The sequence below is a fragment of the Salminus brasiliensis genome, chromosome 15 (genome assembly GCF_030463535.1).
Source record: "Salminus brasiliensis chromosome 15, fSalBra1.hap2, whole genome shotgun sequence".
Lineage (NCBI taxonomy): Eukaryota > Metazoa > Chordata > Actinopteri > Characiformes > Bryconidae > Salminus > Salminus brasiliensis.
The window spans coordinates 27,544,148-27,564,286 of NC_132892.1; the positions used below are offsets into that span (position 1 = coordinate 27,544,148).

Consider the following 20,139-nt stretch of genomic DNA (forward strand, 5'->3'; position numbering starts at 1 on the left):
ATCAAATGATCGTATGGTTTATGATCATATTATGTTCAAAGTGACTGTGCTCTGAAGTAGGCTGCTGCTGTGGTCACTGATCTTAAAGTGGCTAGCTATGCTAACCCAACATTCCAACAGGCTACTTAAAGTTGTTCAGAGCTGTTTAGCACGACACGCTGTCCAATACAGCACAAAAGGATCATATCCCAAGAAGAAGAGGACCTGCATCTGTGGAGGTGAAACTCTGTTATCAAGCTCCAGTGAAGCGGACGCTTTGGGCATTTGTGGCTGTCAGGTAAGCAGTTAGGCTAAGAGCCTCGCAAGCACCCAACTTCTCCGCTTCACGGGAGCTTCATGACCGAGCCATTTCTCTGGGTGAGGATGTTCTGGTGTTGGTTTCCCCTCCACAAAACAGTAAGTGCAGATGTATGATCGTTTGGGTGGATGTTTTAAATGTAGCTTCTTCAACTGGAAACACAGGTCCTCTTCTTTGGAAGGTGGTGGATATAAGTTATATGGTGCTCCGCAACACTCTGATCTCTTTTGTGTTGTATTCGTAACGCTGCTGCTGTTTAAGCGAAATCCTTCTCTTCCAATTATTGTGACTCCCTCTAAATGAGCAGATTACACTGCTCACTGTAATGTTTATTATTGTTGTGCTTGTGGTCCATATCAATGGATCCAGTGGATCCAATTCCTAACCTGAAGTAAGCAAAGATGGCCACCCCAATTATTGTCATTAAAAATAAGGTGAATACACCTCTAAAAATAAGGTGAATACACCTCATAATTTTAGGAACCATGTTAGGAACTCTGGGTATTGGCTGACTTTCTATGTGGCGGAAATGAATGGGGTTTTTAAAAACCTTAACACATTTGGTTCTATGGTTCCTCTTAAAACTCCTAAGTGCTCTGAAATCCAGATTACTCCCAAAGTCCCTAATATTGGAAAGTCGTCACATGCGGAATGCCAACAAACCTTCTGTGGTCTATTGCAGTAATAAAGAACTCAAAATCTACAGCTGTTATTTGAAGTTGCAGTGAGCATAATGTGAATAAATTTGGCCGCTGTTCTTTACATTGTGTAAAAATATCCTTCGTTTATTTTAAATATCAGCTTTGAAGATATGAGATTTTTACTTGACATCATTTTAAAACACTTATCTGCACTCTCACTCTCTCTTTTTCTCAGGCGTCACCCATAACATTCCTCTTCTGAGGGAGATCATCGTTCACCCTCGTTTCATCTCCGGTGACATCAGCACCAACTTCCTTCCAGAGGTTTACCCCGAAGGGTTCAAAGGGCACCCGCTGGTGGCCGGGGAGCAGAGGGAGCTTCTGGCAGCAGCCGCTGCGCTATATGTGGCCACCCAGCTCCGATCACAGAAGTTTCTGGGTCAGCAGAGGTCAGTGAGATGAAAGGGTTCGATCCATTAGTTCCATTAGTTCCTTTAAGTATTTACTTTACAGAATGAAGAGTGTGTTTCTTAGCTAAGCTAACCTTCAAGCCTATCTTAACTTGTTAGCTTGCATTAGCTGAATCAGGCACTCCTAATAGAACAGAAAAGCAGCAGTTAAATTTTAATTAAAGAGCCACCATGTCTGTTTTTCTAAAACTACAGTAGAAATGGTTCAAAGATCAGTTTTTTTTCTGTATATTAAAACCTTAAACAGGAAGTTTTTACAAAGAAATTAATATATGCAGTTATTTATTTATTATATAAAAGTTTAAAGCAGCATTATGTGAGAATTGTTTTTTTTTTTTGCTGCAGGGCTCCCTGTGTAGTTGGGGAGTGTAGTTCACTTGTATGTTACTGCTGTAAATACAAATGTATTCGTTGACAAGCTGAGAGATCCAGAAGCAGCATCAGAAGGTGAAGAAGCATGTGGACTGAGGCAGTAGAGTGATATTACAGGATTTTACACAACAAATAACTCTAATTATGTACATGTTAACCAGTTCTGGGGGGAGGTCCCAGGCAGTTTCACTAAGGTTTCATATTGCAGTAGCACTGTCAGGAGTGACAATGACAGAAATGCCATTCTTCCCATTACAGTGCATGAAACATCAACGTGATTCTGACACTGTAAAAATCTACATAATGTTGCTTTAATTAAACTGAAAAAATGTATTATGGGAAAATGATCTTCTTATATAAGTTATATAATTATTCTAATTTAATAACTACTTTCCATCTAGGAATATGTGTTGTTGATGTACTCTTCGTGTAATATTATTAAACTTATTATTAGTGTTATTAAATTCTTGAAGCAGAACCAAGCCTGATGAGTAGTGGTATGAATAGTTGTATAAGACTGCACTGCATCATTCTTTACTCACAATTGTATATTAGCAGATGTTTGCAGTATATTCAAAAAGTACAGTAAAATACTTTATAAGAAAGAATGCAAAATATCATAAAACAAAAACCATTAAAGAACATTCGTTAATATCAGAGTGAAGGAGAAAGTAAGCCTTACATTTGAGAGCATGGGAATCAAAATGAGTAAAATGCAGCAGTTAGCTGTTAATAATGGTAGGTGTCTAATGATCATTAATGGATAAAGGGATCTGTAACTTTATTAAAGAGATCTCTATAACATTTAGTAATGCTCCTAAAACAAGACAAAGTGTGTTGTGCTGGAGTAGGCACTGGGATCATGTCCTGAAGGACACAGTGTGTTGTCTTTAACACCTCTGTCTGGTAGAGATTATTTTCTCTATTTGAAAATGAAGTAGTGTTTATATCTGAGGCTACACCCAAACAAGCCATCTGTCCAAACATGCCCCCCCCCCTCTTTTTTTTCCCCAATCGTTTTCTAAAGTTATTCATGGCTGTGTGTGTGTGTGTGTGTGTGTGTGTGTGTGTGTGTGTGTGTGTGTGTGTGTGTGTGTGTGTGTGTGTGTGTGTGTGTTTCTTTGTAGTGACTGCAGCCCACCATAGTGGAAAAAACTTTCTTCTCACTAATTGATTTACTTTAGATCTGGTAACAGAGAAGCTGTCAATCAATCCATACCATGTGTGTGTGTTGTAGGGTCACATGTGTCCAGCATCAGCAGGGTTGCCGTTCTTTAAGCAGGAAGTTGTGGAGGAAGGATTAGTGTGGAGAGAAACAGTGTTTTTGAAGCAGCCTTTGCGAGTCGCCTTTTGTTATTGAGATAAACGAGTGAAAGCTTCATTCTCCTGCATCTGCCAGCGAGCTCTTACACGCTACTGTTCAGACGTCTGTATTCACTAATGAATCAGTCTTATTCTTTTTATTCTTTTTTTAATATGAAACAATAACTTCCACAAAAGCGGATTATATAGACTAATGATAGGATAGAATAGAATAGAATAGAAACTACTTGCCAAAATATCTTTTAGGTCTTATTGTTATATGTCATGATTTTGGGTGATAAATGATAAATGATGGATATTAATTTTAAAAGTAACTTAATTCTTAAATTCTTCTTTCTCATCGTTTGAGCATCATATGCAGCTCTGTTCATCCGGATTGAGGAAAATTCAGTTTTCTACTAATTGTTTAAAATCTGGGTTATAGAGGACTAATGTCAGTTAGGACACTCATTGCTAAATGGCATATTTTGCCATTTTATTATTAAAAAGTAGTAAAATTATTATAATAATTATAATGCAAAGAAGTTATTATTCAAATTTAAACACAGTACTAATATTTGAACTTTGAGAGCATTCAAAAATCACTATGGTGAAATAACCTTTACTACCAATCACAGCTCTCATGTCTTGGCCGGCTCTTCTTTAGTCTTTCACTTTGCTGTTGGGTGACTTTATGCCATAATGGAAATGCAAATTTAAGAAAAAACGTTAAGTGGTCTCTCTTTTTTCCAGAGCTGTGTGTATATGTTTTAGAATAAAACATTTTAGTCACAAAATCAAGCTCATAAAGAACAATAATTTCATCAAATCTGAATGTACAGTTACTCTTTTTCATAAAATCAGACCCACAAGATTGGCTACCCTACATTTGTTGGTCATTCATATTTTTATGAATAAGAAATGTCAGCTTTATCAAATTTTCAAGCTTTATAAATTCGTCATACCTTGTAATACCCCTCATCAAGCTTGGACGCTTCTAAGCAACTTCTGGTTTCTGCAGTGTGGATTGCTACTAAGAAATGGCAGTTCATGGGAAGTGTGGAGGTCAAGATGAGCTCTGGAAGGCCAAGAAAACTGCCTTTATGCCTTTATTAAAACCATCATATGACTGCCAACAACCTGCTTGGAGATTTTGAAACTATGGTCTGCAACCAGCAAACGTTTGCAGAAAAAAAGGACCTACATTTTATGCAAAAAACGCCACCACTGTGAAGTATGGGGCTGGGTCTGCCATGGTTGGCGGTTGTGTGGCTGCCACTGGCACTCTCAGTACTGCACTGGTGGAGAAAGAATAGATTCCACAAGCCATGTGTTAAAGGCTGATGTTGAACAGAGGATGGCTTCCACAAACACACAACCTATGTTTTGCATGTGACTGTGTCTGGTAAAACATGGCTGTATATTATTGAAGGTGTTTAACAGTAGTGTATCAGTGCACTACTGTTTTTATAGCAGTAGTTTTATTAACCTGTGAAAGTCTGTGACTTATTGTGTTTATTCCCTCGCAGAGTGCAGAGTGTTTCTCAGGAGCAGAGGAGCTGGGAGTTGTGTGTGGAGCTGGGTAAAGGAGTTCACATGCTGGGTGTGTCCCGCTCTGGAAGCAGCTACACAGTGAGTGAACAGGCCCAGAGTCTTTTCTGTTACACTGCTAAACTGGACGTTTGTGAATTCTTTTCTCGTCTCTCTCGCGCTCTCTCTCTCTCTCTCTCTCTCTCTCACTCTCTCACTCTCTCACTCTCTGGCTCTCTCCTTCTCCTGTCATTTGGTTCCTGGGTGTTTGCACACCTGTGGAACTTCACTGATGGATGAAAGGACCCTCAGGGGTCCTCATGATTTGGGATCAGCTCCCCACTGCCCATGTAATCCAATTAAAGCAGGTTTAAAGGCAAGCACTGATCCTAGATCCGCAGCTTGAGTTTGATCCATTTAACGCAAATCTGGTTTCCATAGAACTCATTTCTCACAGGTTGCTCAAACGATGCTGATCTCCCACCTGTTTACACTATTATTTTTGTCACATTAAAATATTTATTATTTTGTAAACAAATATCATGTAGATTTCAATATTGTGAACTAAATTTTTTGTTTACGTGTAATTCAAATTTAAAGTATTTTGGGGAAATGTTAGAATATTTAATATTGTAATAATACAACATATTATAATAACACTGGAATGGAGACTTTAAAGTTCTGAAGGATCATTTCATAATGCTAACCACTAAAATCCACAGTTCTGAGTACAGATTCCAAAATTCCATATGAGGGTTCTGAAGTTCCATATGAGGGTTCTGAAGTTCCATATGAGGGTTCTAAAGTTCCAGATGAGGATTCTGAAGATCCATATAAGGGTTCCAAAGTTCTATATGATGGTTCAAAAATTCTGAATAATTATTCTAAACTTCCATAAGATGATTCCAAAGATTGAATGGTCAAATGGCTAAATTCTTAATAGTGGTTCTAAATTTCTGGAGGACAAAGTTCTGAATGCTTATTTTAAAGTTCCATATGATGACATTTTGACCTGGTTTCTGAAGTTCTGGCAACTGATTTCTAAAGTTCTAAATGGCGGTTCTGCAGTTTTGGATGATGATTCCAAAGTTCCGAATGTGGATTCCAGACCTTTGACATGTTCAAAGGGAGTTAGCCCTAGATCAGACATTTACGTCTTAGATGTTCGATGCAGATGGGCTGTGTGTTTTGCCCCAGGACGCCACTTCAAAAATGGACCCCCTGCTCTCATTAAGGTCCTGGAGGTTGGGGGTCCTGAAGTCTTCAGATGCCTACTGACAGGCAGTGATCTGTACTGTTATTTACACAAGTGTTTCTGAGTTGAGAGTTTTTGGTGTGGGGGTGGAGGGGTACAGATGGGCTGGGATTGGGTTTAAACCCCAGCTCCTGGTTTTCCTTAAAGGCATCAGGTGGACTGCAACTCACACCAGATGTCGGTCATCCCTCTGTTCTCTGAAACACACACACAGCTACTCTCTCGGAATCAGGCACCTGTGAGAATACTCAGTAACACACTCTTCCCACTGATGACAGATTGATACTGATTTTCATTCTCTCACCATGTGCTGACCCCTGATACTTTGTGTGTGTTTGAGTAGGTGGAGATTGATGGAGAGAAAGTGGAGGTGTCTGGGGAGTGGAATCTGGCCTCTGCTCTTCTGCCCCTCACCATTAACGGCAACCATAGAGTCCTGCAGGTGAATACACATACACACACGCGCATACACACACACACACATACATATGCACATTCATAGCAGAATATTGTGACCGCCTCCCTACTAGTGGGAATAATCACCCCTGGCTCGGATGACAATAGAGAGACATTGTGGCATGGGCTGTATTCTAGCCATTTCTAAGATGCTACCACCTATTGATGATATCACTGCTGTCCCAGACATATCAGAATATTATAACCACCCCTGGTTTGGCGTGAACTCTGCCCAGGACATTCACAGATGCCATGTGACAGGGTTTGCTGCATGTATAAATAAGCAGTCACACCAATCAGTTGTAGCAGAGTGCAAAACGATCGCCATCGGCTAAGTATGTGATTCGACTGATGTCCGAAAGGGAGTGATAATGGGGTATAATAGGGTGGTAGAATTTTAGAAACTGCTAACTTGTGATGATGCAGCCCCTTTGTTATCGTCCCTTCAAAGTTTAGAATGAGCAAAAATAAAGCTTACTACCCAGATAAATAGCCTTTTGTGTATAATATATATATATATATATAACTTAACTGCTGTAATTTGTGTCTGATTTCAGTGTCTGTCCCGGAACTCCTCTGGAGAAATCACACTGCAATACCTGGGCACATCGGTAAGTTCAGCCTCATCATTAAACCATAATCTGACCTCGTTTCACCCCAAACTTGCCCTCACTGCCTCAGTGCCTGTGTGTGAATATCAAATACGAGCCGAGGGACGTCTGAGCTAAACTGAGTCCTTCATGAGTCCTTCACGTATCTTCCATGTCTAAATACTTACTCTGGCCATAAAAACTTGTAGTCGCAGACAAGTGTAGGTTGGTTTAGTTCACTGTGCTCTGTATTGTTCTAGGAGGTTTCTGCTTTACTTGAATTTTATTGAAATGACAAGGTTTGATTTCCCAGTCCAAGCAGATACGACTATACCAATGCAAGTACAGAGTGTTTGTGGACAGCCCTTCTAATGAATGCATTCAGCTATTTGCACCCATTTCTGACACACAGATGTGCAAATACACACACATGGCCTGTCTACTCCCTGTAGAGAACTGCTGCCAATAGAGTAGTACTGCAGTGCAGATAAACATGAACCTATTTGCACAATGCCTCCTAATGTCAAACTTGGGCTTTAGAGCGGTATAAAGCCCCCAGCATTGAGCTGTGGAGCAGAGGAACTTCTCTGGAATTATGGTGTTCCATCCTGTACTTTTGGGATGAGTTGGGAATGAGGTAACAATGAAATGGCCAGGTCATTTCATAGCATTTCTGTTGATCATGCATCATGAAATTGTGGCTGCCATTTAAAAAGTGACAAATAGTGAGATGCAGAAGTTTTTGTGTGACAGCAGTGATATATATTTGTGGGTGTGAGTGTTGGTGTTGTCGATGGCAGGATACACACCCCAGTGAGAGAAACAATACAGAATACAACATCCTGCACGGAGTACATGAACGTGCATACACACACACAAATGCACTCTATAGAGCAGTGAGCTCTCTCACAGTCCAGGTGCTCACAACATCACCACAAATCACCCTTGTGCCGCCTGAGTTGCCCCGTTCTCACCCAAAACAATAAGCAGCTTCAGTTCAGAGCAGCCTGAAGCTCAAGCAAACAAACAGCATTAAAACCTTCCTCACAGGAAGAGGAAGGAGGGTCCACACGCGGCCCAGCGTGTGCTCCATGCTTCAAACATGCTGATGGCCTTTTGCGGCTCGGCTCAAAGCGCTAGCGTGCTAAAGACGGCCTCAGTAGTAGTTTCCGGCAATTCTGTGTTTTTGGTCACTGGAGCTGTGGTTGCTCGCTCCTGTCCGGTTCCCGGGCGAGATGGAGGGAGCCTGCCGAGATTTAATGTTTTTTGGGGGTTCCCCCTTATTTCCCCCTACAGGGGATGCTATGAGAAGTGTCTGTGAGCACTGTCTATACAATGTTTTTAGGTGCTGTTTATCAGCAGAACTACTTAAACTGCTCAGTAGTTGATTCAGTAACTACTATAAATGATTCAGTATAGTTTAGCAATGATGTAGCAATAGATGACTCACTATAAATTATAAATGATTCTGTATATACAATAAATGATTCAGTAACTACTGTAAACGATTCACTATCTACTATAAATGTTTCCATATTTTAGCAACGATTCAGCATCTACTTTAGATATTTCAATATATATTATAAATGATTCAGGAACTACTACAAATGATTATGTATATATTAGCAATGATTCAGCAACTACTATAGAAGATTCAGTAAATATTTTAAATGATTCTGTATCTACTATAGATGATTCAGATGACATAAATGATTCAGTTACTACTATAAATGTATATGTAATGTTATATAAAAAACACTGTAATAATTCCAGTGTCTTTCCCTAGAATCACAGGAGACTGCTGTTAGCAAGCTAAACGGATTTGTAGCCAGTTAGCTTTTAGCCTTTCCCTCACTCTCTTCTCCGGGTTTGACTTTCTCGAGTCTTACCAGTAAAAGGATAAGCCTGTGCTTTCTATTCTGATGTGGTTAGCTCCAGCTCCTGTGTTTTTGGAGGGTGCGGACGTTGGAGAGAAGAGATGGTTGAAGTCAAGCTGTTTGCTTTTTAGCCCTGCCCGGATCCCCATTTGCCCCATTGATTCTGCGTTGTCGCATGCAGAGGTTAAGCTCCCCTTCTGCGGACGCTACCTTAGGAAAAGCTGCGGAGGCCTGGTTCCTGTAGCAACCCGTATTCCCATAACTAGCAGAGTCTGGAGGTGATGAGCTGCTCTCCAGTATCAACAACACCATCTTCTCCTGAAGTCAGCTTTCTCTGGAGGGCTGGGTGTTTGTGAAATGTGAGGGTGACAATATAACGAGTCAAGAGTGTGATGTTACAGTTTTTGTGTTTTGGAATTGGGCGATTTTCCAGCCCTGTTTTGGTTCTGTGAGTTTTCCTTTTGAATGAAGAGTCAGCAGTGTTCGAGGTTTGTGGTTTGTCACTTCCATGTACCGAACTCTCATTCTTCAGCCATGTCAAGCTAAATTCAGTTCTCCATTCTAGAGCCATCAGAACCAGCAGCAGTGTACAAGGTGCATTAACTTTACAGTTAAAGCGGACCACCCTGAGGGCCGTGGAGCAGTAACTGTGATGGAGTGGTCCTCTGAGGGTCTCTAACCTCTGTGACCTTGCCCTACCTGTGGTTCAGGATGATGTGAGACTTTCTACACTGAATTCCTGGAAAGTAGGCATTTCCCGCCGTGCAGAATGTTCCGGATGTTTCCCAGATGATGTGATTAATGAGCGGGTACAGCTTCATGTCCTCTGCCCACTGACCCTGAGCTAAAGTTACCCTCGTTAGAGGATGACATCATCTGGACAGAGTCACTGAAACCCCTCAGTTTAGAGTTTAGAGCTAGTGTAAGAAACAGGATGACAGTAGATGGAGTTTCTGTCTGACTATCCGTCTATCTCTCTCTCCCCCTTTCGTTCTTCTCTCCGTCTAGCTCTCTCTACCCTACGCTCTGTCCTTCATTGTCACACTCTCTCTCTCTTTCTCCGCTCTCAGACACTTCTCTCTTTCTCACACTGTCTCCTCTCTCTCTCCCATTCATTCTTTCTCCCTTTTTTTTGTCCAGGTTTTTTCTTTCTCTTACTCTCTCTCACTCTTTCTTCTTCCCCCCTCTCACTTTCTGCCCTGTTTCTTTTTCTTTCTCTCACTTTCTTTCTCCCCTCTCTCACTCTGACCCATTTTCTCTCACCCTCTCTCTTTGTCCCCTCTTTCTTTCTCCTCCTTTTCTCACTCACTCACTCTTTTTCTCACTTTCTCTCACTCTTTCTCTCTAACTCTGTCCCCTTTCTTTTTCTCTCACTTTCTTTCTCCCCTCTCACTCTTTTTCTCTCTCTTTCCATCTCCGCCTTCTCCTCTCTTCCATCTCCCTCTTTTCCATCACTCTTTTCTCTCTCTTCAACTCCCCCGCCTCTCTCTCCCTCCCTCTCTCTGTGTAGTGTCATTATAGTAATTAGCTGTGGTTGGGAGCAGGTCGCTCTAATGCTCTCTACAGACTGTTATAAACTAATGGCTCTCCATTAACGACAATTCTCAGTGCAGTAGGGCTCGTGCTCTTGGCAAAGTGCGTGTGTGTGTGTGTGTGTGTGTGTGTGTGTGTGTGTATAAAAAACAAAAAAAAACAGGGACAGACAGAGCTGCTTCTCATTCATTTAGTCACTGTGTGTGTTTGTGTGTGTGGAGGGCCAGGTCTGGTCTAATTGAATTAGGCTGAGCTTTGTTAAAGGCCTCTCATCCCTCTGATGGGCAGAACAAGGAAATGAGCCCTTAGCTCTGTGTGTGTGTGTGTGTGTGTGTGTGTGTGTGTGTGTGTGTGTGTGTGTGTGTGTGTGTGTGTGTGTGTGTGTGTGTGCATGCACGTGTTTGTTTAATGAGGGGTGCGGTACTGCCATCTAGAGGCAGAGAATAGAACTGCAGATATGTTTCGCTTATAACATGTGCTGTTCATCTTTTAATCTTATACACTATATGTCCAAATGTTTGTGGACATCCCTTCTAATAAATGCATTCAGCTACTTTAAGTTGCTGACACACAGCTGCACAACACACACATAAATATTTGGACATTTGGTGTGTCTCCAGTGCAAAATCGAAGAAGCCTAGCTTCAGAGACCAGGCAGACACTGAATCGACTTTCCCTGAACTTCACTGTAACATGGTCTGTCTGTGTTCAGTTTAAGGTGCGTGTGCTGAGTAAGCTGGCGGCCTCCCTCAGTAAACACATGCCGGAGAAGATTCCTGAGGACACCAGCAGCATCCTGAGGTCCCCCATGCCTGGCACGGTGGTGGCTGTTTCTGTTAAACCAGGAGATACGGTAAGAAAGAAAGTTATATTCAAGAAATATTCAAAGAATTGTTCAAAAGATATTATATAAACAAGAGTTTATATGTTGTCTGAATATTCAAAAGATTGAGTCTGTTTTCAAAATATTTAAATCACTGTTCAAAAGATTCAGATCATTGTTCAAAAGATTCAGATCATTGTTCAAAAGATTCAGATCTCTGTTCAAAAGATTCAGATCTCTGTTCAAAAGATTCAGATCTCTGTTCAAAAGATTCAGATCTCTGTTCAAAAGATTCAGATCTCTGTTCAAAAGATTCAAATCTCTGTTCAAAAGATTCAGATCGTTGTTCAAAATATTCAGATCATTGTTCAAAAGATTCAGATCATGGACCAAATACAGGAAAACACTCATTTGCGTATGTAGGCCTCTCTGAAAGCCCAGAGTGATGTTTTCTCCAGAGGAACATGCTTCACTGATTATGGATGGTTAATCTGACACTTTAGCCTTTCATAAAGCCTGCTCATAAAGTCCCAACCATGCTGGTTCTGAACAGTGATTTGAAAAGCAGTTCACAGATGGATCCACAGACTGATTCACAAACTGGTTCGCGAGCCGATTCATGAACCAGTTCTTTTGACTAATTATGTAAGAAGGTGAACAAGCTTCAATAATGCCCCTCTCTAGCTGTGTACTGAAAATGTTTTTAATAATGAAGACTCTCTGTTGCTCATCGTTCAGATCAGTCTGCTGGTGTTGAGGTGGACCTGTGAGCATAACGGCATTAACTCAAGGCAATTCCCTCTGACGTAATGATTGTGTGTTTGGCTGTTTGCATTCATAATGCATGTAGTGAGGGAGACAGAGGGGAAGTGAGGGAGTGTGTGTGTGTCTGTCTGTCTGTCTGTCTGTCTGTCTGTCTGTCTGTCTGTCTGTCAGTCAGTCAGTCAGTCTGTCAGGTTAGATTGAAAGAGTGCTGATTCAGAAAGGAAATATGTCATCTATATGCCAGACTCAGACTGACTGGCTCCACTTAATACATTACAGCCAGTCCATGCCCTCTTCCAGTAATACTGCCCTCTCTCTTATGCAGCTAACACACACACACACTAGAGCTGAGAGCTCTCCTGTTGATTACTCTCTCTCGCAAACACATACCCGTGCGTGGTAGAGGTGTACCGATTCTAAATGTTCATAATTCAGTTTGACACTACGACGCCTCGATTCAGTACATTTATCAATACAGTAAAAAATAAGAAGAGTGAATGTGCTGAGAGCCCATATACACACACACTTCTACACCGACTGACTAGAGTCTATACATACACACATGCAGTGCAGCCTTCAGTCCTGTGAAATATAAGAACACCCCATTAAATATTTGCTTCTTTATTAAGAAGTGTGAACATATCAGTAATTAACACTATCTGCAGATAAAGGTGATGTAATTACAATTAATCTTTGTAAAAACAGTGGAAAATTGCCTTTTTAATTATTATTATATAAAAAACGAAAAATAAAAGATGCACATTTCTACTGAGGAAAAATTTAGATCATCCTAATAGCAGGTGTCTTCCCCATTGACTGAAGAATTTTTTTATTTTTTACATTACATTTTAAACATTCCCTATAACCGCTTCCTGTCCCATACATCGACTAGGAGAATGTTTTTCCCACTCCTCCATGCAGAATTCTTTCAGCAATGTGATGTTTGACGGGGTCTTGCCTGTTTCAGATCGTCCCAGAGCACCCTGGGCTTTGACTTGGCTATTCCAGAACTCTCTATTCCATCTTTTAAGCCATTCCTTGATGGACTGTTTTGAGTCACTGTCCTGTTGCGTGGTCCACTTCAGCTTCAGTTTTTGGACAGCTGGTCTCAACCTTTCCCTCAAGCACCTTCTGATACGACAAAGAATTGTGGAATAGTGGATTCTTGCCGTCTACTCTTTGACTGATCTTACTAGGACAGCCTGACCTGATCTGGCCATGTTGGTCAGTTGTTCCACTTAAACTAAATGGTTTAGCGGACAGTGGAACGACTGATTTTGAATGAGTCTGAGATCTTTTAAAACCCCTTTCCAGACTGATCTGCATCTACGACCTTCTATCTGAAGGCCTCAGAGAGCTCTGGCCATGGTGATCTTCACCACTCACTTCAACAGTCAAGAGCAAACCAGACAAAATGTCTAGGGTTTAGATAAGACAGACTCCTCCAGAATCCTATCTAACTGTGTTCTAATCATCTGAGCTGATGTGGAGCACCTGATACCTGATTTGCCTCCAAGTAGTATTCAACCCCCTGCAGATTTTGCAGGTTTACACATTTGGAGTTAACTTGGCATTGTGACATTTGGACTGTAGATCAGCCTGGACGTGTGAAATGCACTGCAGCAAAAAAGAATGTTATTTCTTTGTTTATTGTTTTTTAAAATTGTGAAAAGTTTATTCGGAGGGTCAATTATTATTCAACCCCTCAAACCACCAGAATTCTGTTTGTTTCCCTCAAGTATTAAGAAGTAATTGAGGCATAAAGAACAATGAGCTTCACATGTTTGGATAAATGATCTGTTTTTTCCCGCCTTTTCTGACTATTTAAGCCCCTCCCCAAACTTGTGAACAGCACTCATACATGGTCACCATGGGAAAGACTAAGGAGCATTCCAAGGCCATCAGAGACAAAATCGTGGAGGGTCACAAGGCTGGCATAGGGGTACAAAACCAAGGAGTGGGGCCTACCTGTCTCCACCGTTGGGAGCATCATCCGGAAGTGGAAGGCTTATGGAACTACTATTAACCTTCCACGGCCTGGACAGCCTTTCAAAGTTTCCTCCCGTGCCGAGGCCAGGCTTGTCCGAACAGTCAAGGCTGACCCAAGGACAACAAGGAGGGAGCTCTGGGAAGATCTTATGACGGTGGGGACATTGGTTTCAGTCAATACCATAAGTAACGTACTCCACCGCAATGGTCTCCGTTCCAGGCGAGCCCGTAAGGTACCGTTACTTTCAAAGCGCCATGTCAAGGCTCGTCTACAGTTTGCTCATGATCACTTGGAGGACTCTGAGGCAGACTGGTTCATGGTTCTCTGGTCTGATGAGACCAAGATCGAGGTCTTTGCCAAGTGACGTTTGGCAACAGGATGGCACTGCATACGACCCCAAGAATACCATCCCTACAGTCAAGCATGGTGGTGGCAGCATCATGCTGTGGGGCTGCTTATCAGGCAAGGGGCCTGGCCATCTGGTCCTTATCCACGGGAAGATGGATAGCACAGCCTACCTGGAGATTTTGGCCAAGAACCTCCGCCCCTCCATCAAGGATTTTAAGATGGGTCGTCATTTCATCTTCCAACAAGACATAATAATATTGTAATATATGACATTGTAATATTTTTTGCATCTGTTAATAAAGGCTGCTCTTGTTCAAAGTTTGAAGGTTCTAACTTATTTGCAACTTGTTATATTTGCAAAATCTGCAGGGGGTTGAATACTACTTGGAGGCACTGTAAGTAGTAATACATGTGTGGGGGTTGGGGGGTCAAACCTGTCCTCACAGGAAACTAGTGTTTTTATTAATTACATTTTTATAAATGATTTTAAAGATATTTCTTAAGTTGGATGAAGTTAGTTACCTGCATCTTTCAGTATTGTTTACATGAAAATGCTGTATGACATATGATGTTTACATATGTTAAAAAGACAATGGTCTTAATGTGGTGTCCTGGTTTTGTCCTAGTCCTCACTGTATGACTGTATACACCCCCACATCATAGTACATGTGTGCAGTGGTTGGTGTGGCGCTAGAGATAACACCACTACCTACCACTGAGTTACAACACCATGTGGGAGACCAGGGTTCGATTCCCGGTCTGAGTGACTATGCTGCGCTACACCAATAAGAGTCCTTGGGCCAGACTCCTAACACTACATTGGCCCACCTCTGTGATATGAATAACCTTGTAAGTCCGCTAAATGCATCCCATAAATCATAGAAACACTTGACATGTAAAACACACATTTCTCAGTTCCCTGTCTGCGAACAGCAGTAGACTGTTGGTCCATATAGCTAAGGAGGTAAATGTGGGGATGACATTTATTTGATTGAGTGCGGCCTGTGGAGTTCTCTGCTGGAGAGTAATCATCAGAAATCATCAAAGCTGCCCTGCCCGCCTCGCTCTGCACACATGTACTGAATGCAGTGCCATTAGTCACCCAGCGGTTCTTCTGAAATCAAGGGGATTAATCGGGAGTGTGTCCCATTTACTGCAGCGACAGCCTCTGCTCTTCTGGGGTGACTTCACACTAGATGTTGGAAGAGGCAGTTTTATTGTAGCCTATATTATAGCCCATCTTTTATAAGATGTAAAAGTTATGAAACTTAAAATGTATTAATTAAAGAACTAAAGAATTTCTTATTAGATCAAAAATGATAAGTTATTCAACAATCTTTCTAATTTTTCTAAGATCAAATCATATTTAAAAAAAATATGTTCTTCAATACTTTCTTGACCTTATGATGGCCTCACACTGGTCTTAGAGTAAGTGTTTTTACAGAAGGTCTGTCTATTAATCAGTGTAAGAGTTTAGAGTTGAGTTTATTTATTTTTTAAAATGATCAGTTTAATACCCCTTTTTAAATAATAGATGTCCCAATACTTTTGTCCATAGTGTTTTTTTGGATTAATGAAATATTTTGTCTGTGTGTGTGTTTCAGGTGGCAGAGGGACAAGAGATCTGTGTGATTGAAGCCATGAAGATGCAGAACAGCATGACCGCTGCAATAACGGCCAAGGTGAGCACACACACACACAAGAACAGAGCATTGATGATACATAATCCACCTCCCTGACACTCCTCTCAATTAATCACCCTGACATAAAGAATGTCTTCTTCTGGAAGCAGCTTCAGTGCAGAACCAGAGAGAGAAGAGCGAGGGAGGGAAAGAGACACAGAGACACTTGCAGGAAAGAGAAAGGAGAGAGAGAGCTGGTCTTAAGCACAATGCAGATGATTCGGCCGTTAGGATTGGTTATTTGTTCCCCAAGTAAAGTCTCAGATTTGATCACTGAACAAGTCCACTGTGTTCTGAACAGACTGGCTATAGTGGCAATAGTGTTGTAACTACTGACACTTAGTGTATTAAAGCAACAGTATGTAGCAGTTCAACCTTTACAACAGCAGCTTCAGAATCATGCTGATGCTCCACTGACTGTAACAGGGAGAACAGCGCCTCTGTCATTCCCACTCTGGGCCGGAACGCTGCTACTGCAGTTTTGGCATTGTGGTGGAGCTGCACTACGAGACCTTTCTCCAGAACTGTGTAACATCTTATAGTGTAAAATCCTGTAACATGACTCTACCACCTTAGTCCACATGCTTCTTCCACTTGTATCTTTCAGCTGTCCACGAGGGGGCGCTCAAAGAGTGATTTGTATTCATAGCAGTAGTGTAAACATGAATCACACTCTCCAAGTGCAAACCATTCAAATTCTCACATGATGCTGCTTTAAGTGCGAATGGTGGCATGTAGTGTGGCTGATAACACCACCATTCCAATCCACCATCCCACAATGCCGCAGATGTAAATCCTTGCTGTCACACAAAAACCTCATATCTCCAAAATGTGAAAGTTGTTTTGGAGGATTTCTATTTGTCCGTTCAATATGAAATTCGGACACAATGTAAAGAACAGCAGAAGGACTCTTAACTCTTAATTTAAAAAAGTGGCAAAAATGGACATCCAAGGTTTTTGCAGGACAGTGTATAGGTACAAGTATCACATGTTCACATGTTGCTCTTTAACTGTGTGTGTGTGTGTGTGTGTGTGTGTGTGTGTGTGTGTGTATGTGTACTTTTCCCTCTTAGGTTAAGAGTGTACACTGCAAAGCTGGTGAGACAGTTGGAGAGGGTGATCTTCTGGTGGAGCTGGAGTAGTGCACACCTACTGTATGCTGTCCCACCTGGTCTTCGTCCTTCCAACAAATCAACACAGACACTACTAGCCTAGGAGGAACATTCCCCGTCACTGCGCCTTCTGTTACGTTACGAAATGTTTTCGGGGGCTTTCCAGATCAGATCGCAACAAAGCAAGTTCAAAAGTAAGGTCACTCCTGTGCCTTTGTTAGGGATGGGCATTTTCAGTATCCATCAGTGATCCAGGATGCCAGGACTTTCAGCAAAGCCATAACCATTAAAATAATAACAATAATAATAATAATAAACATGTTCTCCAATTTGGTTCTTTCCATACTCCGCCCACAGATGTGAGTTCTTTTGTAGGTACTGTTGTTTGGTTGGGCCAAACTTTTTAGAATCCTAATGAGGTTATTACTCACATTAACCTGAGTGTTTTAGATCTGCTACGTAAAGCTGAGTTTAATGTTTAGAAAGCTACGTTACCAAACTGGATTTCTGATGATGTTGCTCTGAAATTAAAACTAGGTGGAGTTGAAAACAAGTCACCATGCTAATGTTATGCAGTGACACAACCAAAACCCCCCTGGAACATCCTATAATGTTGCTTTAATGTGAAAACCTTTCCCATCCACACACATCTGTACATTTGTAAAAATTGAAGTTTGCATTTTGGCCTCGCACTTTCACAAAAACGCTGCATTTGGTCACTGAGAACTGAGTTTTTGGAAACCGCTCTCCAAGGTAGACATGTTTCTGGCTAAATCCCAAATACTTTCTTTACTTCCTATATAGTGAACTACATAAGTCATTAAACTACAATGTCTACCTGCAGAAAGCGCTAGATTTCAGATTTCCACATATGTAATCAGACAGAATTACTTTTATTTATATCATACATATAAAGAACTGTTTATATTTAGATTGCATAATTTTGTGGCTTGTGTAGAACACCACATAGGGAGCAGTGTGTAATTTGGGGTTAAACCTCTGTGTTGTTCGGGGTCTTCTTCGGGGTCTTTTGATGTCTCTTTAAGAGGTACTGTCGCCCCATATAGGGCAAACATGCTCATGCAAGCATTTTCATCTATGGAGGGAAATATTTTTATGTGTGGACGTGGCCTAAATCTATTATTTGTTTTTTGCATTCTGTCCAGATTTCATGATAAATGGAATAATAGAAATGCTCCAGAATGACTTCCGTTGAAAGTTAAGAAGGATTTTCTTTTCCGGTAAATCAGCAGCTTTGGAGATTTAAAAGGTTTTGCATGACCATGACAATGATAATCTGGAATTAATAGCGTCCTTTAAATGTACTATAGAAACTAACTGTTCGCTGTAGTCTCATTAGCTTGCATATACTTTACCAACTTTCTGTAAAACTTGTTAAACTCACCTGTGGGCCGATCATGGGAAGGTCAGTTGTGTTCAGTAATAGCAAAAAAAATAAGCTTGGACTCCTTATTGAACGGTTGTCTTTACACTGTTACTGCAGTTGAGATTAGAGGAAGATTTATGTAGCACATGACTTCATCCACGATCACCTTTTCAAAAAAAGCACTACACTGATCTGTATCAGCATCAACATATCAACCAACCAGTCGTCCTCAATGCCCATCCCTAGCCTCCACCTCTGTCAGATGTTGGTCTTTTGCGTTTGCCATCACCACCACCTCATATTGGCCAAGTTCACTCCTTCTGCTCACTGTATTAGATAGAGGTCAAGCTGATCAAGAGATTTGCTTTAAGCATAGGATAATTCTACCCCTTCGTAATCAGTGGTTTATAAAATTCTGAATATAAAAAAGACAGTTTGTACCTTGTATTAATGAAGCTTTGAGCAACTCTCAGATGACCAAGTTCGAGAAGATGCGTCCACTAAACTCTCCAGCATGTTTTCCTTGAAGATGTGAATGAAGCTGGTGGTCTGGGTGCAGTCTGCTGGACCTGGTGGACGTCAAACCTCACTGAAGTTTAGGCTTTGTTCTCCGTTGTCATAGGACTACACCACACAGCCTGAACCCATGTTCTGATTGTAAATGTTTTTAAGAATGATTTTGTAATAATAAAAGCAGCACTCATGGGAAGCAGCTTGGTTGTGTGTTGTGTGTGTTCTCAGTATTAAAGAAAAACAAAGCTCTAATTAACACCTTGTGGGTATTTTTCACAAAGCAGGATTTCTCAGTTTAGCCAGATAACTTAAGGCTACAAAATTTCATATGTTTGTGGTTGTTTTGTGGTGTGTGTGTGTGTGTGTGTGTGTGTGTGTGTGTGTGTGTGTGTGTGTGTGTGTGTTTGTTCACTTGTTCACTTTAATCACTGTAGCATCTGTCAATAACGTCACGTAAAGGTGATAATTAGACCCATCCATACAGTTGCCACACAAAACCCTGCAGCTCAGTTTACTGTCTATTGGCAAGGTAAGGACAGTCGCTGCTAGTTAGCTGTGTTGTCATTAGCCATATTAGCTTGTTAGCATGTTCACCCAATAAAGTAGAAGGCTGAATTACTAAACCTAGATTCAGACACAACTGGGGGCCTTCCTGCCTCAGAAGCCTGTCTCAGCAAGCAGCATGTCTTACGTTTCAGACGCAGCCATAGAGAAGAGCAGAGCATCCGGGGACTTTGCCCTTATAGTTAGACTGACAGTAAATTAACATGAAATAAAAATATCAAATCCTACGACCAGTCAGACGAACTACCCTGTCATGTCGACACACCCTTCATGGGGCCCTAAGCAGATTTTCATTTGGGGTCCCCCATACCCTACCTCGGCACCAGATGCTTCATCATTTCATAGAGAGAGAGATATTGTGCAATACGCTGAAGCGCCTGGGCCTTTATTTACAACCCAAGCAGCACATTTCTGCATTTGTCCAACAGTGGCAGCAGCCAACAGTAGACATTGGTTAACCCAGTATTGGTGTGATAGCATTTTGTTTTATTATTCAATGTTATTTTAATTTTTTTATATTTATGTTTTATCATGATATCTTGGTGCCTCTGGGGGCCCTCTGGAGGCGTAGGGCCTTGGGCCGGCTTTGGTTTCATGTTCTTAATGCGCCAACAACCACCTTCAACTGTAG

At 41.3% G+C, this 20,139-nt stretch overlaps 1 protein-coding gene across 1 annotated transcript in view; it reads left to right on the top strand.

The window, feature by feature from the left end:
- Positions 1-19,143, top strand: part of pcca (propionyl-CoA carboxylase subunit alpha) — a 54,868-nt gene extending 35,725 nt beyond the window's left edge. The window contains exons 17-23 of the mRNA XM_072657507.1: positions 1,175-1,388; positions 4,613-4,715; positions 6,212-6,310; positions 6,882-6,935; positions 11,037-11,177; positions 15,855-15,932; positions 17,006-19,143. Of these exons, the coding sequence (XP_072513608.1) occupies positions 1,175-1,388; positions 4,613-4,715; positions 6,212-6,310; positions 6,882-6,935; positions 11,037-11,177; positions 15,855-15,932; positions 17,006-17,074 (758 nt within the window). The 3' untranslated portion in view covers positions 17,075-19,143. The remainder of the gene's footprint in view (positions 1-1,174; positions 1,389-4,612; positions 4,716-6,211; positions 6,311-6,881; positions 6,936-11,036; positions 11,178-15,854; positions 15,933-17,005) is intronic.
- Positions 19,144-20,139: the final 996 nt, after the last annotated feature.